Source organism: Sparus aurata, chromosome 22, assembly GCF_900880675.1.
Source record: "Sparus aurata chromosome 22, fSpaAur1.1, whole genome shotgun sequence".
Classification (NCBI taxonomy): domain Eukaryota; kingdom Metazoa; phylum Chordata; class Actinopteri; order Spariformes; family Sparidae; genus Sparus; species Sparus aurata.
In genome coordinates, this window is record NC_044208.1 from 2830261 (window position 1) to 2855020 (window position 24760).

Below are 24760 nucleotides of genomic sequence, written 5' to 3' on the forward strand. Positions count from 1 at the left end.
TACAAATATGGAGACGATGACAGTGTGTACAGGTCAAAGAAAAACTCCATGGTGCAGCAGGTGTGTGTGCTCTCTAACTCCTCACCACAGAGGCTGATGCAGCTTACACAGATGACCTGCTCTGTTGTATCTGATGCTCGTGGGGAGACTCTGCCATTGAGTCCAGCCCAAGTGGCCCCTCAAAATCAGGAGAGGCCCAACAGCTCAAACCAGCAGCCAGCACAGACTTGCCTGCCAAGTCACGGTGACATCAATGGTCTACAGCAGCAGGGGGTGGTGGAGCGGCGCAACCCTCTGGACAACAGGAAGCCCTCATGCAGTAGCGATGAGTCAAATGGACCTCACTGCTCAGTCCAGCCACGGTACGCAGGACCTCGACCCACACTGATGGCCGGCCACATGGAGATCCCAGCAGCCTTGAGGATCCCGCAGAGGAGGCAGAGCAGAGTGAGTGTTTGTAAGGAACTCAGTGACATGAGTGATTCTCCTGAGAGCGACCATTTCCCCACGGCCAGGAAGTGCAGTTTTATGTCCCGAGGACTGTCGGAGGGCAAGCTGGCCTCTCTGTCTGACAGCACCAACTCTCAGAGTGGAACTGACATTGAGGCCCAGCACCTCAACCAGGGAGAGAGTCCAATTATGACCCCGCCACCTCCTGCCAGTGGGAGGAGGATGTCCATGGTGAGTACAACAACATATTATCCAGTCATATCCTATCTTAGCCTTTAAAGCAACAAATGTCACTACCTGGCTATCATTGAATATATTAATGATGTACAGTGTAACTTAAAGCAACAAAATGTAACTTCCTGGAGGAAGATACTTGATTGTCGAATGTCTTCGCCAGGTCGTAAAATACTGATTCTTTGGGTTGGCGTCCATTTTGAGCATGCCAACTTTCAGGATTTGGTGACCTGGGGATGAGTCTCAACAATTCCGTCTCCAGGAAGTTACATTTTGTTGGTTTAAACATGAGCTAAAAAAAAAAGCAGTGTCACTTATGGAAGATTCACACATATCACACAAAGCAAATGAATATATCTATCAAAGCCACCAACTTGTGTCAGTGAAAGTAAGGACAGGATATTACCAGGGGCAACAGCAGGGCTGGTATTCTTTCCGCCTTGTGAGTCTGTGTGTGTGTGTGTGTGTGTGTGTGTTATCATAGCAAAACGTGATCGTAGAGACACCTATTGTTGTGCCAACAGCCACATGTTTTGAGTACATTTGCAACTTATTATATGTCTGTCCCAGATTTGTCAACACTTTAGCATCACACCTGTGCAAGACGGAGTCTCAAAACTTTACAGATGTGTAATTGAGATCAAAATGAAGACCAAGTACATAGATGGGTCTAATCTTAGCAAGGGCACCAGAAGAAGTAGAAAATGAAATACCAATACATATAACACTGCATCTAAATAAATAAAAACATGCCTTAATTTGATTCATTTTCATTCAGACATTAAAGGCCCAGTTTGATGGATTCGGGGGCCTATATGATTTTCATAATTTTGTTTCATTCATGTATGTACCTGAAACTAAGAATCATGTTTTTATTGCCTTAAAACGAGCGCCCTTTTCTACAGAGTCTGTTGTCAGCCATGTTGCACCAGCATGTTTATACAGTAGCCCAGAATGGACAAACCAAACACCGATTCAAGAGAGAGCATTTTACATTGTTCAAAGCCACTGTAGAGTGAAGGGAGGGGTATTAAGTTGGTTGCAACCTGCAACCTTACTGGTTGATTAAATTCTACTGGATGTTTAAATCTTTAATATTCACTTCCCTCTCTGGTTAAAAAACTTTGGGTTTGTTACACCTTAGAACCACTGAGTAGGGTGTGGTTGACAAGGTCAGACCTGTGCTGTATTGAACCTGTAACCACACCTACCAGGGATGTCAGATGAAAGTCCAACCACAGTTGGTTAGTAAAAACAAGATTTCAAATGTTATTAAGAAAAATGTGTTTCACTAAAAAGCTACATTAACAACATTTCTGTCTGTCTTTCAGAGCATGATTCTGGAGCTGTCTTCAATCATGAAAAAGTAAACAGAAAATGGACATTTTGTGACTAAGCTAGAAGCGAATGAGAGTTTCAAAGGGACCAAGGGATCCTGATCGCATAGCGAATCTTATCCTGTCACTCCACTCCACAAAAACAATTTTGTTTTCACAGTATGTTTAGACAGTATGGATTTTGCATGAACAAGAACTTCACTTCAGACATGTTAACATGATATTCCACAGACAAAAGAAGCTTAATAATTTATTTCATGTACATTGCAAATTATATCTCCAGTAGCTGATTACTTACTTTTTAGGGTGGTGGGTAGTTTTAAGAGACCATCAATAAAATCTGAATCCAAATTTGATTTGGCTCAAAGCATATGTGATAGCTCATAAAATGAGACCAAAAACCTGTTGCAATGATTTTTGACTGAGGATTGTAATTAAAGTTTGTGGAATTGGCATCCACAAAAAAGATGAGAGGACTCTCTAAACCAGTGTTTAGATTTATCATTATACCGAATGGGCCAGAGAAAAAAGGGCTCTTCAATTTCAGCCTTTTGGTTTGACAAAACGTAACCTAAAATTGTTTATGAATATATCTGCTTTTAATTGTGAATACTTCTGTTGTTCTGTTGTTTTTTCTATTAAATACTTTTCCCTCCTGAGCTGGAATAAAATGTTTTGTCTGTTGTTTCATCTAAAGTCAACCCACTAATCAGAAAAAAGGTTGGCAGTTTCTGCAAATCACAAATATTTTGAAATGGACAATGCTGTGTTTCTGGTCTGGTTAGGTTTAGGCACAGAAAGCATGTGGTTAGGGATAGGAAAATATAATGTTTTTGCTTAAAATACCCTGCTTTTGTCTCCATTAGCATGGCTGGTCATTGTTTGGAGGTCTCCTTAAAAATACCCATTGGTGTCATACTTTCAAATGTTGAAACAGTCTTGAACAGCAGTCACTGTCACCTGCCAATATGACATTCAGGTCATAAACATGTAATGTCAACAACAATATGGTATGTATGAGACACACAAATGTGAACAAATCAGGGGCTTGCATAAATGTTCACTGCCACTATTTTTTCTGGCCACTGGGCTGTTGAGATTCTTGGTCTCACTTCACTATGAATTTGGTCACAGAACACAAACAGTACTCATTCTGCTGTGTGACAATTAGTTTAGGGTCATTTGAAAAAAACGCAAAATTATGTAAGAATATGCACCATAAATGCATAATATTAACTGAAAAGATAGAAGCCCACATCACAATACAAGGCCTTAAGACCTTAAAGAATAAGTCCAGCCAAAAATGAAAATTCAGTCATAATCTACTCGACTCCAAGCAGATGGAAAGTTTCAGGTGAAGTTTCTTAGTCCAAGCAAAGTCGTCAAACAACATTGCAGCATTCTGGGTGAACTTATCTTTATAGCTGTATTAATCACTTTTTTTCTTATGAACAATGGGTCCAATTACTATTTGCTTTACAATTTAAGTTCAATCGAATGCTTTCAATAAAAAAAGAAAAAACTAAAATAATTCACTGCATGCTACCTTCCCAAAGATGAAGTTAGAGACTAGCTGGTTAACAGTTGTTAACGCATTCACCATATCAACTTTCTGATTTCAGAGTTTATACGGTTGTATGTCAGTGTTATGTTTGCAGATCAATTAATGTAGCTTTGAAACTGATTAGAATTGTGTCATGTAATTGCAATAACATCCACAATAAAGAGAACATGATATGCACGTTTCTTTATTTCATAAAGAGAAATGGTGTCTAGACAAAAAAGTAATTTATAGAACACTAGCAATTGAAATGAATGAAAATGGGGTTTGCACAATACCGTATTTACAATGGTTATTAAGTCATTTTAATTAATTAGGGTCATGTAGCATTTAAAAATTATAAAGGTAAGAACTCTTAGTAGAGAATAAGCAAATAACAGCTATTTCAAATTGACAATATTAACACAAAACAATCATCTAGAAAAAGAAAGAAAAAAAACAACTTGAACTACAAGCTTAAGAGCTATTACATTAAACATGATGCACCAAAATCTACTAATACAATAATCCATATAATCTGTGTAAAAAGCATGTAGAAAAAACACCTGATGCAGTTTGCTGATACAGTCATTGACCAGTTATGAGAGGTATGAAGGATTTCACAGGTAGATAAGTGTGAGAAAGTCCGCACTGGTGACTCGGGGATGGGGGCCCAGGCCCCTGCATACACTCACTTCACTTGAATGTGAACAATGGCCTCTGCAAGTTCTAAGGCATATATCGGAGGTGCACTTGTATCCATATAATGCTGACCCATCCCAAAAATTGGATTATAGACAAGTTCTTTGTCTCTTTACACAACACCAAGAACCAGTCCAATTGAACCGAGCATCAGTTTTACATGGCAAAAAATGTATTAAACATGACATGACACCTATTTGTAAACATTTTCCATTTTTATATTTTGCTCAATTCTCAGCCTGCGCTTTCAACCAAGATACCAGATTTTTTTTTCAATAAAGTTGAGGAATATGTGAGAAAGGCATGTGTTTGTTCATATTCTTTTACAGAACAACCTTTGGAGTTGACAAGCCAGTGTTTGTTTCAGAGAAGCAGCAACAAAACAAAGTTTAACCAAACAAGTCCACAGCAAAAAGGTACGAGCATTCAATTACAGAGTTACGGCAAAAGCAAAATTAAAAAAGTAACCAGAAGGATTCCTCTTATCCAAGAATCAAATTCTTAAATTCAGTATTTTCTATGCATAGAACTATTACCATTACATCATTTTTAAAGCTGCACTAATCAATATTAAAAAGGTTTGAATAACACGCGTGCTACCTGTCCAGAACCGAACAGCAGAGATACAAAGTTATCTGGTGATCATCGTGGAAGATTCACCAGCTAAAGATACAGATATATTTTCAGGAGGTGTTCGAGACCAAAAAATACTTAAAAGAAGAGTGAATATTGGCTCTGCATTCAACAGATAGACACAAACACTGCTCCGAAACAATGATCATGTTGCTCTCTGTCTGCTCGATGTCTAGCAGGCAGCCCTTTGCAAATGTTTAAGCCACTAAAAACTCTGTTAGTTAACAATAGAGAGCTGCAGGGATGACGTGTTTCTGTGGGCTAACCCAAAAGTTAGCATCAGCCTGGTTCCTTCAACGAAAAGCTGATAAGATTCAGTTGGATTTTGGATTATTGCATAAAATAAGATCTGTGGCAAACACAAGTTTATGCTACTTAGTACTTTTGTGCAGCAAGATAATCTTCACAGGTGAAGTCCACTTTTATCATTTGTGAAGCGTAAATGCAATCGCCAAAAGTAAAATGCTATCGCTGGACTATAAACTGACGGTTTAAAAGACCATGGTCACATGACTTTAACATCACCACAACTAAGATAGAAATTTAGAATCAGAACAGTTTGTAACTAGAATCTGCCTGTGAAGTGAATAGATGACCCCGACAGCCTCTGTTTGATGTAAAACACGTAAATGCTTTGAAATTTACATGTAGGGTGTTTGCGGAAAATATCCTAGGCTTGTGTTAACCACAGACTTTTTTCAAGCATCTTAACAAAAGTAGAAACGAAAAGCCCCCAAGTGGCCAAAAATCAATTAATAGTAACAAATCAATGTATGTGATGTTTTTTTAAAAACCTTTTAAACCCTTTCATTTGTCTAAGAAACCAAGTATTAAAATAAGTCTGCTATTGAGTGATACGGTGAGCACATTCAAATGCTTGGCACCCTGAGACACTAAAAGGTCACTTCACTCAAATGACAAAAAAACCCCCCAACATATTTTCTCACTTAGTTTCCTGCTCTGTAACCATGTACATAGTTTTTAGAGATTGTAGAGATTGTCGGAGGTACCTGCCACCACCCCAACAGAATGAAGCTAAACAGAATTCTAAACTTGATTTAAGTTTTCATTGGAACTGGCGAAAAATATTGTTCTCAACAATGTGATAAGTGTAGGCAAAAATCTCAAGCCTGGACATTTACTTTGTAACCAATACAACCAAAACTATCTGCATGACTAGCCGCACAAGTTATAAATGTATTTTTATCTATGTATCTTTTGTAATGTGAGTGAACAGACCCCTTAGACAACAGTTGACGTGTTGTAGATTTGGACATTGAGTAATCTCACCATCAAACCAGAGGATGCATGTTACTGTACAAACAGTTGGTGTTAGAGCATGCAGCAAGACTCAAAGAGCTTGGAGGTCTGGACAAAAAGCTTTTCTGACTGGAGAGTGTGCTTCAGGGGCCTCTGTGTGATGTGTCACCTATTTTAGTTAGCTCTACAGAAATCTAAAGATTTGTTAAATTGATTTAAAACAGAAATCCTGCTATGCAAAAACAAGAACGTGACCATTGTAGTATTATTCGGACATCTGAAAAGACACACTGGGGCCTTTGTTACAACAGTTTTGCTACAACACAAACTTCATGAATTCATTATCTCCAAACAGAAAAACATCAAGCAAAATTTAAAAAAGTACATGAATAGAAAATGAGTTGCATAATGTTTGCAGAAAAGAAGCTTCTGTAAAGTAGATGGTTCCACTTCAGTTTGCTGGCTTTAACCTGGTAGAATCTCCACATGGGTAAAAACTGGTTTGCTTCAGTAAATATGTGCACAACAATAAAAAACAGCACAAATAGGAAAAAGGGCTGAAACGTTACTGCCCACTCAGGCTGTGCCACAACATATGTACTGTGTGTGTATTGTATGAATATATGTGTCAGTGTGCATGTGTTTGTCTGTGTACGGGTACAAGGGCCAGTCTTTTAACAATTTAAAGACAGGTTTATAATACACACTTACTCTGTTCGGCTGTATACCATAAACAGTCTCACACGAGAGAACATATTTTAAACTACATCTAAAATTTACATCAGTTAAATTCAGGGGGAAAGCTTTTCATCCAAACTTTAAAGCCCCAATCCCAGATCATTTTTTGCTCAAGAAAAACAATTATTATTTTTTTGTTAGCCTTAAATAGGGTAATGAAACACTGTATTTAGTATTTCCTACAGCACTTTCTCTATGAAGTTGAACCTTTGTTGAATGTTAAACGTCTATAAAACTGGACACAGGACATTTCAAACTGCACACAAGGTCAGTTACGACTCTTTCTATTATTATTTTTTGATCCATGGAGGTTTTATATTACAAACCTTTGCTTGAGCTGAGGTAAACTTTTTAAGGAAATCTGTGAAAATATAAAGTCTATGGACAGAAAGGCCAGTGGGAGAAATTCTACCGCTCATATTCAGCGAGCTAGGAAGAAAATATTTTATAACCAGGAAGTTAACCTGGATGCAAAAACTTTCTTGACATTCACCCGAGGTGGGCAATTCTCATTTGGCTGAATGACTGCCATCTTTGTGTTTCCTATCTAATGCTTCTATATAAATCTATGCTGGCTCCACAGAAGGGGCTTATCAAGTGGTTGGCAGCTATCTTACACATAGCTGTTTCAATAGCAAGAAAGGAAAAACTAAAGCTTATTATCTTGCTTAATGTTACCATCATCAAACATTAGGGAAGAGTGTGGGTAGATTTATGATAGGGTCGAAACCTACAGTTACAATAATGTACTTTTGTTGGTTAAACTTCATGGAGGATGTAGACTAGTAGTGTGCATGCTAACAAAACCATTTCTGTTTAGCTTTGCTAAAATCATGATGGTTTTGTATTTTTAATAGCAAGTACTGTAGTAGATACTCACATGTCTTAGAGAAAGGTAGTAAACTTCAGTAACACTTTGAAGAAATGTTCAATCAGGTACAGAGGCGAGTGGAACACCGGCTAGCCGAGAGTTGACATTAGCTTCAGCTCTTTCTTAAGCTAACAGGGAGTGCTGTTTTGGATTGGGGCTTTAAAGCTCATTGAATAAAGCTTCACTTTCCAATTGTTTTCAACCTTGTACAGGAGTACTGGCTCTAGTTAGGGTTAAGATAATTCAGTTTGTTTATACATAGAAATTAAAAAAAATATAATTTAAAAGCAGACTGCTCCAGAGAGAACTTACGAGGCAAACAGAAGCTAGACAAACTAACTAGGCTTATAGCTATAGGCAGCATGCATGCACATCACAAAATAGGATGTTCAAACAAATGCACAATAAGGGCAAACATGTTACTATCTTAATATGATTGTTACTTAATCATTTGGACAACACATACACTGTTTTCACGTCAAATGAAATCTGAATTAGCTTATTCAATTCCTAAAGAAATACAAATCTAAGGTGTGAACAATCTTATACTAAACCTTTAGCTTCCTTTTGTGTTTAGGTTTCAGATACGTCTTCTTCATAGAGATATTTCTAATTGTATATTTGTATAATCGTATCCACAAGATGTTTCCTCTTGAAGTGCCAATTTAAGTGCTCCTTTTAAGGGGTCTCAAACAAAGACAAGGACCCTCATTGAAGTGCTAAATGGCTCTGAGCGCTTGGGGCTGGAAACAAAGTGCCTGAATTAAGTCAATTTATTTTCTTTCTTTCAAGAGGTGTTGGATTTTATTCAGGTTCAGTTTGAAAAAAATTAATGTCACTTAGATGTGGGCTGGGCTCTTTGCTCTCTCTCTGAACATCAAATGGCAACACTGAAGAAACCCAAAGCGTATCTGCGAGAGTGTACACAAATAGCATCTTTAAACACTGATAAGAAGTAAGATTTCCTCCAAAAAACACAAGGCAGAACTCTTTTTTTCACATTTGTAGAGGAGTCAAAAGGAGGAGAGGAGCTGGCCTGAGCCACACGTTCAGAAACGCGCCTTGAATGTCTAACTTTTATACATGCATGGGGCTCAAAATTCTACGCGTGTGTTGACGCATGTGTCTGTACTGTATGTACTGTATGTGTGTGTCTTAATGTGTATCGAGCTGATTTCCTGAGTATAAGAACACCCGCCGTAATGGGGAGTATTCGTTAGGCAGGACAGGAAACAGCAAAGCAAAGATTTTTCCCTTAGCAAAAAGGTGCTTGATAAAACCCCGGTGAAAAAGAAACATCTAAGCCTCTACCTGTACAAAACCACTGTTACAGTCATCATGCTCCGTACTATATACATATCTGCCAAACAAGCACTTGAAAGTCACCATTACAACATCCAAATACAATGGTATTGCTGATGAGTGGGAAATAAAAATAGCCATTTAACCGCCTGCAAAGACTTTTCTTTTTCTTTCACTTCAGTGCTGAGGAAGGCAAAGGAGGAATGTTTTCGGTTACAAGCCTGTACAAAGTTCTCCTGTACAGAAATACAAATGCAACACGCTTGAAGACATTTTTGCATATGAACATTTTACAGTCTAACTGCATCGTAACTTCCTCGTGTACAGAAGCCGTATTCTCATTTTTCATGAATTAGGTTGAACATTCAGAGGATTTTTCTTTTTCCTGAGTTTGAATTGCTGTGACGAAAAGGGCCACTGAGATATAGCGAGACAAGAAACACAGACAGTGAGAGAGAAAGACAGAAAGAGGTAGAGAAGATTGATAGAGACAGAGTGGGAAAAAAAGAGGAGCAAATGTGAAAAGAGAAAAGGCAGGAACAGAGATACTGTCGGTACACAGAGAGACAGAGAGAGCTGCTGTTTAGGTCCGATGAGGTTCAACTTTGAGTCGTGATGTGTGACACATGAAGAACAGAGTCTCCACTGTAGAGGTTGCTGCCGGGGCGAGTATAGCACCATTGTAAGGGTTTGGTGAGAAGTTCCCACTCTGTCATGGTAAGAGGAGAATACCTGGAGAACAGTATTGCTGCTGTTAAGACAACTTTAGTGTCAACCGTTCAAAAAAACAAAACAGAACAGCACAAAAAGACATAAATACAAACAAAGCTTGTTTTTCAGTGAACACTGGCAGAGGCTGACCATCTCAACAACCCAGAGAGAGGGTTTGTCAGAAGAGTAAAATTAAATAATAAAAAAAAACATCAAAAACAACAACACAGATAACCACCACTATTTAGTACAGTCCTTCCTCGGCTGCTCGTCGGTTGTACATTTTTCAGTCATTTCCTGGCAAAAATCGACTGTTACCGTCTGGTTGGATTTCTCCAGGCCCGACTTTGTGTACAAGCTGGCGTCCTGGCCGTCCATATCTCTGTCTGCCCCATTTCTGACGGCCGAGTCGGGCTCGCTCTCTGAGGGGCCTGGCGAGCCGTGGAAGCTGGGCTCTGGCGTGGCTGAGCCTGAGCGGGTGGTGAGGTCGATGCTGGTGGTGGTGTTGGTGGCGGGGCTGAGGGCAGGCTTGGGCTGGTGGGCAGCGTTGTTGCTGGCAGAGGAGTTGGCGGGCCGCAGCACGGGGCAGTAGTGGTGTAGAGACTGGACCTGCTCGGGGCTCAGCTGGACGTCCCTGCACACCTCCTGCGACAGGCAGGAGAAGTTCTCCCACAGCTCACCCATACACGCCTTCAGCTGGTTCCTCTCTGTCAGCAGCTTCTCCTTCTCGCACACCTGCGCGCGCGCACGGACGCGCACACACACACACACACACACACATACACACACACACACACACACACACACACACACAACATGACTCACTTCAGAGGTGCAGTTTGTAAGACATATTTTGATAGAAGCAGCAGAAGAAGCTCCCACCCACTGTCTACTGAATGATGTTCAATATTGTTATATTCAGTTCATTCAGTAAAACACTATACCTGCATTAGGTTTAAGATGCCTAAGCATAAGATGAGTCGGTCTATGTAGTGGAAATACATAAATATCTTATAAATTGGTGCGACATGACCAGAGAAAACTGAGAAAAGGGTGGTTGGTTTCGAAACAAAAAACAGTATGGTAACCTGCTGGTAACAAACAGTATCACATTATAGGTACATAGAATGCTAAAATATGTTTCTGAAAACATATTTTCAGGGAAACAGGCCAGACCAAGGAGAAGCCCAACTACCACAGCTTCACAGCCCACACACTCAGTGTCGCCACCAGAGTCCACTCTGATGGTGTGAAAGTGCTGATGGAATAGAGCTGCTCTATACAATTATCTACCCATTTGAGAGCTACATCACATCTTTTCCTTTGGTTTGCTCAGGTAGTAGGTGAGGTAAATGTTATCCCTGATGACAGGTGTCTTGGGAGTGCCTCCGAGACAGATGACAGCTGGAGACAGTAAGCAGTCGACTCACCAGTTTTCGGATCTCACACTCCAGGTTCAGGATGCAGTCAAGTTTCCTCTTGCGACAGCGCTGTGCTGCAATGCGGTTCTTACTCCGCCGCCTCACGTCATGGATAAACTCAAGCTGTTCCGAGGTCAGTTTGTGCATTTTCACCAACATTTGGAAGTCATTCCGTGGAAGATTTGTGATCTGATCTACGGGGAAAGGCAGCTTCACCTGGAATAGAAAGAAAAAGAGAGGACAGATGTAATTATTACTGAGCATTATTTGTTGGGCTGAATTTGCTGATACATCTATCTTTTGTATGGAGTCTAAAGTGGCCACAACTGTAGCTTGCTCATAAGTAGAACTGATGGTTCTAGAGAAACATTATTATCATGGTGTTGTAGGAACAGCAACAGGGCAGTATCAGATAGACCTCTGTTCATTAGACGTAAATGGTTGCTCTGTAAATGGTGCAACGAAGCCAACAGGAGACTAACGTAGATGTCAACACACTCTGTACCCATCCACACAAACCTGAGAAAAGGTCTGAACTGAGTGAAATTAGGTTAAGTTAATAGTTATTTGACTGTCATCCAAATAGTATTTATAGAAGAACTACATAGTACCACACATGAAACCAACTACTTGCAGCCCTGATTTTATCCCTACCAAGCTTTTTAAAGAGGTTATTGACACTGTTGGACCCAGTATTTTATTGATCATTAATAGCTCCCTAAAAAGTGTCATTTTCCCACACTCACATGCTGTGGCCCAACCCCTTTTAAAGAAACCAAACCTCGACCTTTGATTCTTAACAATTTTAAGCCAATTTCTAAGCTTCCATTTTTATCCAAAGTTTTAGAAAAAGTAGTTTCTACGCAACTTTCATGTTTTATGTCTCACAACAACATCTTTGAGAAATTCCAGTCTGGTTTTAGAGCTTTAAACTGCCCTCAAGGTAACCAACAACCTTCCTTTAGCAGCCGACAGGCGAGAGAGTGCAATTTTAATCCTTTTAGATTTAAGTGCAAGTTTTGACACTGTTGATCATGCCATTTTATTAGACCACCGAAAACCTGGGTTGGCATCAGGGGTGTTGCTTTTAGTGTAGATTAGTTAATTAGTCTTCAACTACAATGCCCATTACCTGTGTTATACCACAAGGTTCTATTTTAGGTCCAATTTTATTTTCTATTTATATGCTCCCACTCGGCCGGGTGATTGAACAAGATACGAACTGCTGGATGGCTCTAAATTTCCTACAACTCAATAACTCAAAAACCAACTGCTGCAGAATTCAGCAGCTAGGCTTCTAACTGGTTTTAACAGACGACACCACATTACCCCAGTCCTAGCTTCTCTTCATTGGCTTCCAGTCTGTTTTAGAATTGACTCTAAGATTTTACTGATCACTTTTGAAGCACTCTTGAGTCTATAGCAGACATTATTAGATCCTCAGGCGGGGCCCCTCTAATTGTTCCAAAGTCGAGGCTAAAAACTAAAGGTGATAAGGAGTTAAGGCTCACAGGATCGGTAACTTCTTTTAAATCACTTCTTAAAACACATCTTTATAGACTTGCATTCATGTGATTCTTCCTTTTACTTTTACTCTAACCTTTTGAGTTTATCATATACAATTATTTGTTTACACACACACACATATATATATATATATATATATACATATATATATATATATATATATATATATATATATACATGTATGTATATATATATGTACACACACACACACACACACACACACACACACACACACATATATATGTATATACTATAAAGTCTATGTTTGTTTCTGGGCACTGACTGTACTGGCTGCTGTCACTTTTGCATGAACAACAAAAACACCTCTAAACAGTCTGCTCTCTTATTAAACATCTCCTCTGTGAGTCAATGACGGGATTAATGGTGGATGATTTACCAGGCGAGTCAATGTATCATTATATCACTTGGCGCAGTAGCTGAATTTGACCACAAGATGGCAGAAGAGCACTGCTCCACGTGCCTCACAGGATTCAGTGAGCAGACAGCTCTCTCTGCCTCATATTTAACATGTAGCGATATTTCAAGCAAAGGGGAAAGGGTGATGCAAGAAGAGGCCCTCTACATCTGTCCCTTGGCACCTGGAAGGCTTTCAGTATGACAGATTACGGGGGGCAGTGACTTGTCAACCTGATCCAAATCAGTGTCAGGTGATTTGTGGGGGCATGAATATCTGCACCAGCAACTAGGAGCAGTGTTCACAGGATGCAGAACAAAAGAAGTAGTTGAATAAATGCAGCAGTGATTTGGCAGTGGCAACCAAAACTAGAAAGCTGTGTGGTATCTCTTCACTGATATGAGAGCATATCAAGGTTTGTATGTGTTTTTTTTTTCTCAGTTTGGAGAGCAACAATAAGTCAGCCTCTCTCCCTCAGGTGATGGCAAACCTTATGATAAGCACATCATAGGCAGATCCACCCCAGCGGTATCTATGTGCACCAGGGAGCTGTAGCTTTAGGCGGCGAGTGAAGCAGTGGAGGCATAACAAAGAGCCAGAGGAAGACAGCCGGAAAGCTTGGCAGAGATGAGAGAAGCTGCAGCTCTCTTTCTCCGCTTACTTTCCATCTCCCTCCCTGTGGCTGCCTCTGCAGAGTGCAGGAAGAACAAAGTCAAACAAAGGAGGAAGAGAGGAGAAAGAGGAGCAAGCGAGCGACTCCACACTCCCACTGTACCTGCTTTCTCGAGCAGGGCCAGATGCTCCCCTGAGACTGTTAACGCTCAGACGACGGCTGCATAGGCTGCAGCACAGGCAGCTCAGCTCTGTTTCTCCACCAGACTGTGCACAGCAGTGGCTGAGGCGTCACCTGGTGTAAGCGCTGCACTTGCGGGAATATAGCAAGGTGCCTACTCATGACAGAATTGACATTACTACTCAGTGAAGAGAAAATCTAGATGTCAATCTACTCCTGAGAGAGAAAATGGCTTGAGTTTCCTCATTAGAAGTGCAGCCCTCTGAGCCGCCAGGAGCCCTATTTCTCATCTCAGTTCGACATCTGCATGCAGACACATGAATAAATAATGGCCCGAGCTTTCAAGGCCACACGAGGCTCTCACTACTTTGCCAGGGCATGACAACTCTAGCCTCAAAGAGAAGCACAGGGAAAGCTCTAAAACATCAGTAGGAGCTGCCAGCTCCCTCTAAAGCTTAAATGTTTGTGATTAGATAGCTTGTGTACCATACTGCACAGCAGTGTGAGCATTTACACTACAGGAACTGACAGGATCTTTGTCCAAACCAGGCTAGAAAGAGAAGGGGGTAGGAGACGCTGCAACCTCGTGATGGTTTCTTTCTCCCCCTCATCCACCAGCCACTGGTACGCAGGGGATGGCTAAATTTAGCCGCTCCACCACAAGAACCAGTTCAGCAGCAAGGCTGGGATGACAGAGTATGCTTCAACGTTGGCCATAAATTCACAACCAACTGTTCTGGATTTACATTTCTTTCTCAGTTCTCTTCATTCCTCCTCCCTACCCTCAGTCACTCTCTTTCTCTGGGTCATTATGCTGTAAATGGGGTGCAGAGTGATATGTAGGGCTCATCTTTTATCAGGACCAGCGCTGTGCAGCCTCAAAATACTACTTACATGACAAGAGAACAAGTCAGTCAGAGGGTGGAGCTGATTAATTTTCCCTGCTGATGGATGACATGTTGTGGTTTTATTTTCTAAACTGTGGATAAAATCAGTTTGATCTTGTGACTGCTCATGTTTTTTGTCCTTTTGGGACATGTTTTTAGCAATGCTGTTAACTATTATGATATCACAGGGTACATGAACAGAGAATTACAAAAAACTTTTTGAGTCAGGTGTGAAGATTCAAAATAAACCCATGTCCGTGCATCCAGTTGACATTAGCTTAAATTAGTTTTGCAAAACTGTTCCTCAAAATCCTTACAGAAAAAAACACGTGTGATGTGTAACACAGAATTTTAGATGTGGTCTCACATGTGCCGTATTCTCAGGCACACGTGATTTTGGACATTTCACATATGCAGCACTTGGAGGCACATGCGGTTTTCTGATGTTTCACATGAACTGCTGTTTGTGTAACACTCCACAGCAACAACATAAACAACCACACACCTTTTATGCTAAGCTAGGCTAACCACATCATGACGTTGGCTCAATATTTACACACAAACTAATTTTCCAAAAGTTTGCTGTAAAATGACACATATTCTGGGTAAATTCTTGCTTCATTCTTGTACAACACTATCCAAAGACTGTTACATTGTTCATTTTAAATCAAGTTTAGATTGTCCATTACTAGTTAAGTAGGATATCGTTGCAGTGTGTGTGAGGCTGAGCAGCTGGCAGCCTGCAGAAGGGAGAGACATTAGGCGAGGTGTAGCAGGGGGGACAGCTCGATGGATGACCCGGACTGAGAGGGGTCACTGCTCTCTGCACTCACCTGCAGTCTCTTGACCAGCTCTAAAGCTTTAACATTCCCACAAAACATTTTTCTATATTGGCAGCACTTTCACACAAAGGCCCCGAGGCTTTCATCTGGCAGTTTGCTTTCAAAGCTGAAGCAATTTTCTAAAATGATTGCTGCTTGGCACCTCTGGTTCAGGTCTGTGTAATACGTGTCCCCTATCTAATCCAAACTAAAATGAGATCTTATCTATATGTGAGCTTTAGAATGCTTCACATTTGTGTTTCTCCGTAACTAACCCTGTTACATCTCACATGCTTGTAAATGGGATTAAAGTACAGCAGCAACACATGCATGTCCCAAGTCAGATCTTAATGAAGATATTGCTGAGCAGTTCAGTAGTAACTGCTTTATCTCAGGGGTTGAAGGAATGATTTGCAACAGTTCCAGATACATTCATTACCGTTTTGCTTCTCTCTTGCTGGATACTGTAATGAAAAATAGAATCAGCATGTATTGAGTTTATAAAAAGCTTTATTCATAAAAGTTTGGAATAAACACAATGTGTATTTTTACCAATTTCTTCACATCATGAACTAGAATAGTGTGTTCAACCTTATCAACAGAAAATTAAAAAAACAACACCAATATATAGAATGTGCAGCACTGGACACACTGTTTGATTGCAAAGTTATTCCTTGGAATTTGTGCTCAAAAACCCCACAGTACTGGCTGCCAATCTGCATCGACGTAGCCAAAATCAACACAACAAGAATCTGACGGATCACAACTGCAAGGTAGCTGGATGGTAAATGTCTCAGTACCTCCTAAGCCTCAGGACTACCACAGGATGTAAGGCCCTGCAGAGGAAAGGAGTCTTTTCTGTGCCCCATCTGACCCTGAGGCCCACATTTGCTTTGGCCGAGCCGTAGAGCCAACCTGGGAATCTCCACTTCATCCTGATCACACACTACACCACCATCTATCTTTTAGAAATGCACAGAAATATCTCCTTTATTTGGTCCCTATATTTGTCCCAATCCACTCAGCGCTCCAGAGCAACCTAGTATTTACTCCAGGGGTGATATGGGAAATAATGAAGAGGCACTGTATCTCATGTCCTTGTTACAAATTTGTTTTGTATTTGCATGAAGCTAGATAAATATAGATTTCAAAGTAAAATGCTTTGGTAAACAGCATTCCTCCTGCTTAATTTGAACAAGTCTACCTCTGCGGACTCTGTAGGCTCCCTGTGTTACCATAAGTACATCTTTTGTATGAATTGTCATTATCAAATATTGATTTAACATGGAAGAGAATGGGCAAACATTTACCTCAGCTAAAACTTTATCAAGTCACTTGAAAAAGGTACCAGTGTGTAAGATTTCATCCGATGTCCTATGTATTAACACTACTGGATGTGACTAAAACAAGTAAACTGCTCCACAGGCAACATTATGAATAGCAAATCCGACTCAGACCGCAGCCACATCATATCTAGAGTAGAGCAAAGGTTCTCTGGTAATGTGCAAGGGTAGCAGAACTGATATTAAGGTCTGTGCACTTCCTGTCACACGTACGTTCTATTTCATGTTTCGTATGATAAAAAACAAACAAACAATGTGCTGATGTATCAGAACTACTTCCACATTCCTCCTACTCACTTGGAGATCAATATTTGTAATGCTGTGGCCCGACGATGCACGAGAAAAAGCTCAACGCCTACATTGTAGCCAGGAGCTGGAGCTCTGAGAGACACCGAGAGAGGAGACAGACTGAGGTACAAATGGTACTGTATAGAGATGTATGGTACATTCTCAGCTGGGATGATTCTGCAGCAGCATGACCTCAGGACAGTGCTGAACATTAGTTGTGACCTGTGTGAATGCACGCTATGATCGCCTCACTCTACATGAGAACTTTAATGTGGTTCTGCTTGGAAGCCATTGCAAAAGGAAGTCGAAGTCAAGTTTGCTAAAGAGCTTACACTGAGGAGTTAAAAAAAATCAGTTAACTGACAGAATGTCACTTACAAAGTAATATTTATCAAAAGTTTGCTACATTTTAGAGTGTATTGAATGTAGAAATTCAACTGGATTCAACGTTGGCAGTTAAGAGATAACGTAAGATTAAGATTAATGTCCTTAAGTTAGTACTGTCCATTACCAAGTAATATATCAATTAAAATTAGACAACATCAGCCACCAATGTTGGCTAACTTAGCTAACATTAGCCATCATGGCCATACCATACAGTGTAACCAACTGAATATGGAAAAGTTTTGTGCTGCTTTTCATTCAACTTTAATTTGGCAGTTAATAGATAATGATGAATGTTAAAACAGTGTAATATCACAACCTTAAACTTACTGAACTGACCCAGCAAAGTCAGTAACATAAGCTAATGTAAGCCACTATAATTGGCTAGCGGTCATACCAAACCAAGTAAGGCTGTAGCCACAAAAGAGTGCTCTGAAGAGAGCATAAAGACCTGTAATTGCAAAAAAATTTAACTTTTTTGTGGGACGACGATCAACACAAGCAAAGGGTCATAAAGCTAGTGAACTTACTCAGTACTATCAGTTAAACAAAATCAATCCAAAGTTTAAACATAGCTTACAAAAATATATTGGTCATATCAGACTGACTACAGAGACAAAACCCCTGTGTGTAGCTAGGCAACTAAACTGAGCAAGAAGGTGTTTTATTGCCATGAGTTTAATTCAAACTTTTTGGCAATAATGGAAACATATGCCGAAAACAAAATGTATGAGTAACACAGACCATGTTGACTGACGTTACACAGTACTGTAATGTTAGCTGAGGACAATGAACAATGAGATAACCACATCTGTCACTACATAATTCATACTGTCCAGACTAAAGGCATCACTCTTTATCTTTCATTTATAATTACTCATATTGAATTTCACAGCTCAGTCAAATTTTCTGAAGGGTTAGTAGAGTTACAAAATGTCTAAAACAAGGTATTTTCCCTGACACAATATACATGAAGCGCAATACAATTAGATGTAATTCCATCATTACTGTTGTGTAAGAGGTAAGTCAGACTTTGATTCTGGCAGTGTACATTACCGCTGTCATAGTAAAGAAGACAAATTTACTCTGAGACAGATCTAAACTACAGTCTCTCCTTTAAGGTGACTTAGCTGTGTGCTGTGTGAAGCTGCTGATAGTTCTCTACACAGATGTGGCCCATATGAACACAACAGCCTATAACCACAGAGCAGGAGCTACCCACAGACCTCAAGTGACTCTGGCTGCCTTGAATGACTAGGCTTCGGTCAGACTGGCCAGCACTTTAACAACTTCCTTCCTCATCGGGATTCATTGTGTCCAGTCCACAATCTGGGTCTGCAGCTATTTTTATCATAGCTGCTTTCCCCTCTGCCATTTGCCTTCTCTCTGTGTTTGTTTGTACAGCAGAATTACAGAGAGGGCTGGTCGGAAAAACAGTGACCCAGGAAGCATGAGGTAGCATTTCTTCACCACATAAGGGCCAAGGGGGAGTAACCTAACACTGAGCTTCATTTTGCAAGTACCTCTCTGTGACCTCCACCAATGCATTAAACTGAAGAGCAACATTCATTCAAGAGGAATTTGATCAACAGCCTGTGATAGAGATTTGTCTGAGAGATTTGAATATTGAGAATATTGTGTGGAGTAATGAAGCGCCAACAATGCCTGACACAAACATATATACTGTAAACACAGTCGTACCCACACAAAAAAATGAAAAAGGGAACTGAAATGTGTCTGAGTCATTTGTAGGCTGCTCTCCCAGCTGATAGCTCAGCACCGTAAATCAATCCCTCACCATTTATGGCAGTGCTTTCAGTAGGCCCTTCAAAGGCCCATAAATCTGATGGTGATGCGTGTTGTGTACCACACTACAATGGTAATAATTACACATTACTGCTAAGTCTCTTTGTCTTGCAGCTCTGTTTGTGCAGGGGAACTGTATTTTTTTCTCGGAAAAGCACAATCCTGTCATCTAGATCCAACCCTTGCAACACACTGACTTTCTCTGTGAATCCTATCACCATGGCAACTTACCACTGTCTCCATCTCTCCCTTTCTGCTCCCCCTGTGCACTTAGAGCTACCCTCTCCACCAAGCTCATCAAAAATAATTCTGCCCACACCTCGAGCAAACACCACTGAATTTAATATCACTAAAGCCAAGATGGCCTGGTGGTTAACACAGAGCCTCCAGGAGCCAAAGGTTGTAAGTTCAAGCTCAGTAACAACATATGACAGTATAGAGAAAAACACATGATGATGTGAAAACCTCACAACTGATTGCAGTGATGTATAATTTATTGTAAAAGCATTTCAAATCCCATCCGGGGGGGGGGGGCTATTCCAAGCTCCGCTATGTATTTGAGCAGCCCAGTCGATAGGATAAAGACCCTATATGTGTGTCACATGTACTATATTGACTTTTTTTTTTACTATATGTGTCACAAAATGTTCAGATTACATGTTTGTGACCTGACTTTCATGTCATGAGGTGGAGAGAAAGGTGGATTCTGGGAACCCAAGCCTGAACCAAAATGCAAAGTTACAATGAACCTGTGTCCGTGCAGATACCCCCAGTAACTAGGGTGTATCACTTTTAGTCCCTACCTAACCTCTAACCCTTACCAAGGGGTTTTTGTGCCTAAACCTTGTTGTAAGCGTAAGCCCAACATGAAATATAAAATTGAATCTAAAAAATGAAAAGTTTCAATGTATCCATGGGTTGCAGAAATGTTCTCTTACACTTATTCTTGCGACTTGGTTGATTGAAAGACGTTTTGGAGATACAAGGTTTTGCTCTGACGACAACAGCATATCTCATTGAAAGATGATCTCACTGAGATACAGATGGAAATTTTGATTATTAAAATGAGTAAACAGCATTGCTAAATGGAAGCAAAGCTATTATTTGCTTTATTGTCTTCTACTTTCCCTGGGGTGGGAAATCTGCTCATTTCAATGTTATTATTACACCTGCGTTAGAGGGTCCCTCACTGATCTTTACCAGGTAAACAACAACAGTCGTCTAGTCTGCAGCTATGAGGACGTCTGCCCAGCTGGATTAGGAGAGGATGATTAGAGGATTGGCTATTCATCCTTGTCAGCACTGTTGAGCTGTGCTACAGTGCTGTCATGAGACTCCTGCCCACTCACATTCAACTCACTGCAACCGCTCAATTAAGACTTTATGGATAAGCACGTCCCTGCTCTGAAGTATTGGTTTTAATCCCTTTTCGACCCACCTCATAGCTTCACTGTGGCTGAGCATCACAGCTAATTATCAATAGATCAGAAATGTCAGAAGTCGGCAAAGCTACATGGAGGATTAGCATATGCATATTTACATGCAAATGTCAATGTTTCTGCTGGATAAAATGAGCTAGTTATGCTTGTTGGCACTGGCAGGGAGACAGATAGAGCCAGAGGGAATCACTTCAGAGGGAAGTTCTGCCCTGGGAGAATCCTGACCTTACAATTGCCTGTAGTACCCCTTGCACACACACACACACACACACACACACACACACACACACACACACACACACACACACACACTGTCTGACCACATGATCACTGTCTTAAAAAACAGCATCACAGCTTCCTAGACTGTCCTAGTGCATTTAGGCTCACATATTCAAACCATTACACAGATCTCCAGCAGTGCGTAAAGCAGATTAATAATATCAAAGCACATCTGTGGCCTTTGGTGGTGCTGTAAATCTTGTACTGAACACTCCTGCTTCAATTACATGATGATTTAATGACTGCTAATACAGACCTGGAGAGCAGGCCACTGCGATATAATTAGCCATGGTGGAATTGATGGTCATGGCTACACATGTGAAAGACAATGTTTTACACTCACCTCTGGCCCTTGCTCTTGTACATGGCAGGACTCGCTGTCACCCTCTGAAAAGGAGCCCGACTCGTCGCTAGAGTTGATGCCATAGGACTGCTCACATTTGATCTTGGGCCGCACCTGGTTAAAAAGAGCATCTCCACCCACACTTTGCTCTTGCTGGTCCACATTGAGGCAGCGAGCCACATTGGAGCATGGCGAGGAGGAGAACTCAAACTGGGGAAGGCTGCAGGGCGAGCCTCCACTGCCGTCCTCCGCATAGGAGTATGAGGAGCAGGAGCTGGAAGTCCTAGTGCGTGTCTCACAAGGCGGCGAGCGTGGGCACACTTTGATTGGCACTGGGCAGCTGGTGTTGGGTCGTGGGCGGCACAGGATTGGGGGCTCAGAGGAGGTGGTGCAGGGAGAATAGGTCTGGGTGGTAGGGAGGGACTGGCTGGCTCCAGCCCACACGCCCTTTGGCATGTGCTCCGTGAGCTCCATCTCCAAAGAGTTCCCACCAGGGTAGGAATGCGCTGGGGTACCCAGACGGTTGCAGGCCCCTGAGGAAAATATGACACTACGACGGTCTAGCTCAACTTCTTGTTTGCAGACCCCATCACACGAAGCGGACTTGAGGGACAACCCAGCAGGGAAACCATCCATGTCTTTTGGGGATGTAACAGACAGATCTAGCTCCCCAGTGAAAGGCCTGAAGTCTTTTTTGTGATCTCCCTGAGAGTTTCCTTTGTCCTGGGGGCAGACAAGTCTGTTGGTGAATAGCTGCTGTGATGTATTGGGCAGACTGGGTAGGTCAACCCCTTTCTTGAAGAAGGCTCGGAGGCAGGAAGGGGACTTGGTTCTCTTGGTTCTTTCCACAGATATTGGGTTTTCCATCTCCATGGCAGTCACACTGTCCTTATCCCTGACGTCCTGCTCATCCCCTGACAGGCACAATGAGATGGCCTCTTCCTCTGCCTGTGGTTCAACTTTGATCTGGGTCAAAGGCAGCCTGCCCTGACCCGGCACTGCCCCACCAACGCTGCTCTCCTTTAATGTGCTTGGAAAACCTGAGGTACTGGTGTCTGAGGAGGTGTCATTATTGTGCTTGTTGCAGGCCCACTGGTATTTCCTGTACTTAGGGCATCGTGGCAGGTCTGATGCTCCGTGCCGATCAAAGTCTAGCCGGCCATCCACGAAGTTACTGGGCACAGCCACTGCTAACCGATCATCGTCAGGGTGTCGAAAGGAGGTTAGGGCGTCAGCACATCGGCGCACTCTGGGGGAGTTGGGCCTTTCCACCTCTGACTGCATGCTCTCATCCTCTGAGTTGTTCACCTCTGCCGCCACCTTGTGACAGAGCAGCAAGCCATCTTCCTCGCTGCGCAGCTGAGCTTCCAGGAAGCGAAAGCATGAGTCCTCAAGGTTGTGCATGCGCAGGAATTCAGCACAGCGGATGACCTCCTGGATGTTTTCTCTGCTGAGTAACAGCTTAGCAGTGTAGGCAAACTGCAACAATGGGGCGAATCCCCTGGCAGTGACCTGCAAAAAAACAGGGAAATTGCCAGCATTACCATCAGCGCAGCCATTGTTCAAAGCACTTGGAGTGTGGTGAGAAAACCTGACAGCTCCAACGACCATAAACAAACACTGTAAAGTACCGGTTAATCTTTTTATGGGGTCAGCACTGAACATTCTATACAGCAGTAAATAAGAACTGGTGCTCTGGGGATGTTGGCAGGTTGTGTGTCCAGCCTCATGGCCATAATAACAACCTGTGGGACATTCCAGCAGTCTACCACTGTCTGTGCTGTGGTCACATCATTGGCTGTGCCTACACCCCCTCATGTCACTGCTTTGTATTTGTAAAACCCCTACTTATAGGAGGTAAGAAGGACGTGTAAGCACAAATGTTCCTTTTAATAATCATTCAGTTACTCTATTCACTGTTGGAGGTAGGGGTCTATGTAGAAAATGTTGCCTTAAGAGCTTTGCTAAATTGTCACATAACAGTAATTCTCGTAAAAGAATCCAAAAGTCACATTTTCAGCTAGGTATCAGTTCCAAGAGCTTTGATGCTCATACCTAGCTAACATTTTAAACATTTCATGGGTTAAATATCGTTTAAACACTAGCATCCTGAATAAAATGGCCTGAATCTTGAAACCTCAGAAACATCAGATGCCAACTTTTGGCATTTGACAGTAAACTGTTGGTACTATGAACACATTTTTTAGGTTTGATATCCAGCCCCTATTATACCTGGGACCTACAGTTACAAAACTGCTTTGCTTACCCATTTTGCCTTCAACACATTTACGACATGAGCGTGTCGGCCAGTACTCTGTACTACAGCCCACCAGCCTCACTTTCTGTGTCAGTGCCCTGCATCCTCAGGTCAAGTGCCGGTAAAGCCTAATGGTTTGTAAGACTACAGCTTATCCCCCTTGTGGCCATGTGGTGCAGGATGATAGAGGGAAGCCTTCCATTTAGACTTAATGCCAGATAATTAGGTAAACTCCTGAGCCTGCAGAAGTCCAGGCCGCCCTCTGCTGCTGTTGTCACTGAGCACACAGACGAGAGAAAGGACCCAGAGAAGCCGGCTTTAATGCGAGGTTTGTCTGCTGTTTGGAGATCAGTGTGAGGTTCACACTAGGTTGCTTTCATCACTTTACTAAAGGCTCTAGTGCCCAATCCCTGCAGCTTTATCCTGGTTCATTCTCTGGTGACAAATAAATTACAGTTGGACGCTTGGGGAATGCAATCAAACCACACAACACACACACACACACACACACACACACACACACACACACACACACACACACAGAAGGTGAGCTTGCAAATGGAATTACAATGGGCTCACTTTGAATCTTTGATGGTATTGTTTGCTCTACAAAGCACCTTTTCAGAGGCTGAGTGATGTAAAGTCAGTAACTAACAGAGGCTCGCAGATGTAGGGGATGAGCTGCACAATGTAGTTTTAATGAGCCCGCTGTTTACTGATTGTTTTGCTGCCTTTGTCGGAGGAAACGAGAAGATGAATTACTCTAGGTGGAACGGTATCCACTGTGTGATCACTGCTGCAGCTTCTTAAGGTCCAGTGGCCTTTGCCAGACAACCCACTTGTAAAAAAGGATTTTCCCCCCGAAGTAATCAGACTTCAAAAACCACAGAGTTTACTCCGTGGTTTTTATTCCGCCCGGAAAAACAGCTAAGCAGTATGCATGAGGGAACACAAATATGTCTGTAAAAAATAGCTTGAG

At 41.6% G+C, this 24760-nt stretch overlaps 2 protein-coding genes across 4 annotated transcripts in view; one reads left to right on the forward strand and one right to left on the reverse strand.

Annotated features, from left to right (window-relative positions):
* The window catches only part of gja10b (gap junction protein alpha 10 b), a 5229-nt gene extending 2549 nt beyond the window's left edge, over nucleotides 1-2680 (forward strand). Inside the window, exons 2-3 of the mRNA XM_030405128.1 lie at nucleotides 1-681; nucleotides 2016-2680. The exon at nucleotides 1-681 is cut by the window's left edge and continues 759 nt beyond it. Of these exons, the coding sequence (XP_030260988.1) occupies nucleotides 1-681; nucleotides 2016-2054 (720 nt within the window). The 3' untranslated portion in view covers nucleotides 2055-2680. The remainder of the gene's footprint in view (nucleotides 682-2015) is intronic.
* Nucleotides 2681-3753: 1073 nt separating this feature from the next.
* bach2b (BACH transcriptional regulator 2b) overlaps nucleotides 3754-24760 on the reverse strand; it is a 106100-nt gene continuing 85093 nt past the window's right edge. For all 3 annotated transcript variants that reach the window (XM_030405124.1, XM_030405125.1, XM_030405127.1), the window contains 3 exons: nucleotides 21525-23036; nucleotides 11209-11415; nucleotides 3754-10513 (listed from right to left, as the gene is read on the reverse strand). In XM_030405124.1, coding sequence (XP_030260984.1) covers nucleotides 10019-10513; nucleotides 11209-11415; nucleotides 21525-23036 — 2214 coding nt within the window. In that variant the 3' untranslated portion in view covers nucleotides 3754-10018. The remainder of the gene's footprint in view (nucleotides 10514-11208; nucleotides 11416-21524; nucleotides 23037-24760) is intronic.